The sequence below is a fragment of the Penaeus chinensis genome, chromosome 39 (assembly GCF_019202785.1).
Source record: "Penaeus chinensis breed Huanghai No. 1 chromosome 39, ASM1920278v2, whole genome shotgun sequence".
Taxonomy (NCBI): Eukaryota; Metazoa; Arthropoda; class Malacostraca; order Decapoda; family Penaeidae; genus Penaeus; species Penaeus chinensis.
Window position 1 is genome coordinate 28,696,067 of NC_061857.1, and position 4,290 is coordinate 28,700,356.

A 4,290-nucleotide genomic window follows, 5' to 3' on the forward strand; every position below is an offset into this window, starting at 1 on the left:
AGAGTCATAGCAGTACATTATCACCAGACAATGTTTCACAAGCAATGCTTCCAGTAATTCCAGAAGGGAGTATTCCAATTAAGGCACATGCTGAAAGCTTAGATAAGTCTAAAATTTCTTCAGGAATTCTAAGAAGCACAAGAATTCCTCTGCAGAAGAACATAGATGTAAAAGCGACTAAACTACCGAAACGTCGACGTCGGCCATTTAATCGTCAACGTCGGCCAACTCGTCGGCGTCCTACGTTGTCAACCACAACTCCTCCATCTACCCTTTCATCTCTTACACTTAAGACAGCACTCCCTCACTCTTCTTCTCCATCACCTCCCCCTTCGCAAATGCCTTCCCTCATTCATACTTATTTACCCTCATCTCCCTCCCCTCCGCCAACACGTCGCCGTGTCGTTCTGAGGAAGCGACGACCCTTGCGGCCTCATCACTCTCAAATAAATCTCTCGTCACTTCGTTCAAAAAATCTTCGTCCCATACTCCGCAAACGCCGTCCACACCCTCCCCTTTCTACCCCTACCTCTTCCCTGAGTCTTTCTCATCTAGTTTCTATTACTTCTGCCTTACCAAAGGTATCTTCCATCACCGGCGATAATACAGAAACAGCATTCAGTTCTGGATCCCATGAGACTCATGTTGATTCAGAAAAGCCTGCTTTGAATCATCATGAGGAATATGCTGCATCCCTTACCCCTACTACCTCCTTAACACACCTTCCAACATCAAGCATACCTCCTACATCTTCTTCTAATATTCCCAATGACGGAATACTGTCTACCACTTCCCCAAAGCCATCTGTGACCTCCTCTCGTTCACCAACATCCTCTAGCATCACTATAGCCCCATCAATAGAGGTTTCTCCCCATGGCTTCCCTACTCACGAACTCCATCACCCAGTCTCCTCTTCCACCACCTTGGCCCCGACAGGAGAAACGTTACTTCATTCTCGTCTTCCTATACCCACAGGTGGGAATAAGTCCTTCAATGGTCTCTTACCTGGTTATCCACGACCAACAACCAGAGACCCGACGGGAGTATTTGCGACGGGACCCAACCTCACTGTGACAGCCCCTACATACACCAAACAGACCCATAACACTCAGCCGTACACAAGTTCAAGCAATCTAAACAGTTATCCATATACACATGGTCTATTTCAAGGAGAAAACTTTTTCTTTGCACACACAGACAATCAAACCTTAGACATTAGTACAATTTTGAGTAAAAGGAATGAATCCTTAGTAGCTTCAGGTAGTTCAAAGTCTAGCTCTTATTACTCTGACAATGTGCAGGAAGCACAAGGTTCCCATGCTTCGATTGTTCCATATTCTGTCACTAGTTACAATTCATCTTTCACTGACTATGTCACTCAGGGCCATGCTGGCGATATTTCAAATGTCCAACTTACCTTGAACATAAACCTTCCTCTTAATCATTATCTAGAAAATATTAGGAAAAAATCATCAAGCCATGCCAAGAGTGGGCTTGACTCTGCATTGTCTATAGGAAATTCAAAACATTTTTCACCACCAACAGTATCACCCCTAGTTACTACATACAGTTCTGTGTCTACTGCTAAGTATGATGATCAGATATCTGTTACTTCATCAGTATCCCCAAAACATGTTGTGGCATCCTCGCGGCCTCTCGTTTACCAGAAATCTGAATCTCCATCATTAGGATATAAACCTGCTCATCTGCCAACACCAGCATCCTCATTTAAAGATCAACCACCAACAGTACCTTTGCACCACCGTAACCAGAACTTTTCACATCATCAACACTTTTCAATTGATAGTGTGAGAGAGCCTCATCATCAGCGGAGGAGGAAGCTCAGGTTCCCGATGAGGCGACGGCGGCGCAATCGCTTCCTGCCTTCTCGCTATGACAGATTTCGCCACCCCCATCTTCCAGTAGATACTCTACATCCTACAGTACAGCCTAAGGTTCCTATAATTCACCTCACCACTGAACCTGTCCCCCACGGCAGTAGATCCAAGTATCAACTACAAGACAGTGGTAAAGACGACTATACTGTCATCCACATTAATACCCATCATGAGAAATACAACCATCATCCACCTACCCATCATCCAGTGGAGCCAAAACATGATCCACCACCCATTCATAAAATTCATGGGTACCTTCCATCTTCCAGCCCTCATTATAAAGGGAACGACAATAACCCCGTGCTAAAGTCTCAAGCAATTTCTTATCCATCTCCTCATCCTCACCATGGGCCAGAACATCCCCGCCCCCTCCAGCAAACTCATATATCTCCCCACCTCACAGTCAACCATGATCCTCCACACAAAAATTATTCTGCCCCAACTACCAGGCATCCCAAGGATTCACACCGCATTACAGCATATCATCCACCTCACACATACACTACAAAAGAGCCACATGATCCTGCTGTCAAATATTATGAAACAGTACCAGCACACCATTTGACAATTGTAAGTGAGCATGATCATCTAACATCAGAACCTCATCATTCATTGGTCTCCAAATTACATTATGAAACAGATATTCAGTCATTTCACCCACCGGCAGCACCAGAGTCGCATTTTGAGCCAGAAACCTATGAACCAGTCGCAGCTGCTCCTAACCATCCAGTAACACCCAAAACAAATAATACACCACACTCTCATGCCGCCCATTATAGAGTAACTGCTAAATCTTATTACAAATCTGTAACTCAAACTCCTACACGACAAGTGACACCAACATCACACTATAAGCCAGGAAAACATTCCCCTGTCTCACCGAAGTTACACTATGAATCAGTAACATATTCCCCAGTAACAGAAAAGTCTCACTTTGAACCAGTAACATATTCCCATCACCCTCCAATAACACCCAAGTCACACTATGAATCAGTAACAAATTCCCCAGCAATAGAAAAGTCTTACTTTGAACCAGTAACATATTCCCGTCACCATCCAGTAACACCTAAGTCACACTATGAACCAGTTACATATTCCCCACTAACAAAAAAGTCTCAAATTGAATCAGTAACATATTCCCCAGTAACAGAAAAGTCTCACTTTGAACCAGTAACATATTCCCATCACCCTCCAGTAACACCTAAGTCATACTATGAACCAGTAACATATTCCCCAGTAACAGAAAAGTCTCACTTTGAACCAGTAACATATTCCCATCACCCTCCAGTAACACCTAAGTCACACTTTGAACCAGTAACATATTCCCCAGTAACAGAAAAGTCTCACTTTGAACCAGTAACATATTCCCATCACCCTCCAGTAACACCTAAGTCACACTATGAACCAGTAACATATTCCCCAGTAACAGAAAAGTCTCACTTTGAACCAATAACATATTCCTATTACCCTCCAGTAACACCTAAGTCACACTATGAACTGGTAACACATTCTCCAGTAACAGAACAGTCTCACTTTGAACTAGTAAAATATTTCCATCACCCTCCAGTAATACCTACATCACACTATGACCCAGTAACACACTTCCCAGTAACACCAAAATCACACCATATACAAGAAACATACTCACCAGTAACACCGAAGCCACATGATGAACCAGTAACACATTCCACTCATCCTCCAGCAACACCAAAGGTGCAATATGAACCAGTCACTCCATACTATGAGTCTGAGCACCATTTGCCAGCTTCTCATCCTTCATACCTTGGAAATGATGAGAATCCCTTTGTTCTCATCCAGGACTTCCACAACTCACGTCAAAAAGAACACATAGGATATTCGGTTCCCAATGACCAACCTCATCATGTGGATCACTTAGTTCATCACTCTAAGGAAAAGACAAATCTACATATCATTGAAGGTGTGCACCATCTATTACCTCAGCTCCCCCATACCACAGACTCACCCATTGTTCATCACCACACGAACCATCCCCTATCAGTGCCAGAGTCGGTAACATCAGTGAATCGCCATGAATCTTATCTTCAAGAACACCCAGAACCTCATCTGCAACATCAAACTGTGCCACCTCCCCCAACAACACCAAAGACCTCAACTTCCTTTGTTCATTTTACGACCCCAAGGACTATAAGTCAGATAGATCTTCATCCAATCTCTGAAAATGATCCTCTTCCACATCTTCCACCAGGAAATGTGGCAGATTATCAGCAAGGACCTGACCACCTTCTCCAACATGATGAGGAATTACATAATAAGCATCACCATACCACTCCCAGTCCAGGAAACTATGAGGTGACACAACCTCCTGGAGTTGCTGTTACACCAAAATCAGATTATGGCCTCCAGGATCCCA

At 43.7% G+C, this 4,290-nt stretch overlaps 1 protein-coding gene across 1 annotated transcript in view; it reads left to right on the plus strand.

Moving 5' to 3' along the window:
- The first annotated feature begins 236 nt into the window (after positions 1–236).
- LOC125046376 overlaps positions 237–4,290 on the plus strand; it is a 13,292-nt gene continuing 9,238 nt past the window's right edge. The window contains exon 1 of the mRNA XM_047644104.1: positions 237–975. Within this exon, the coding sequence (XP_047500060.1) occupies positions 339–975 (637 nt within the window). The 5' untranslated portion in view covers positions 237–338. The remainder of the gene's footprint in view (positions 976–4,290) is intronic.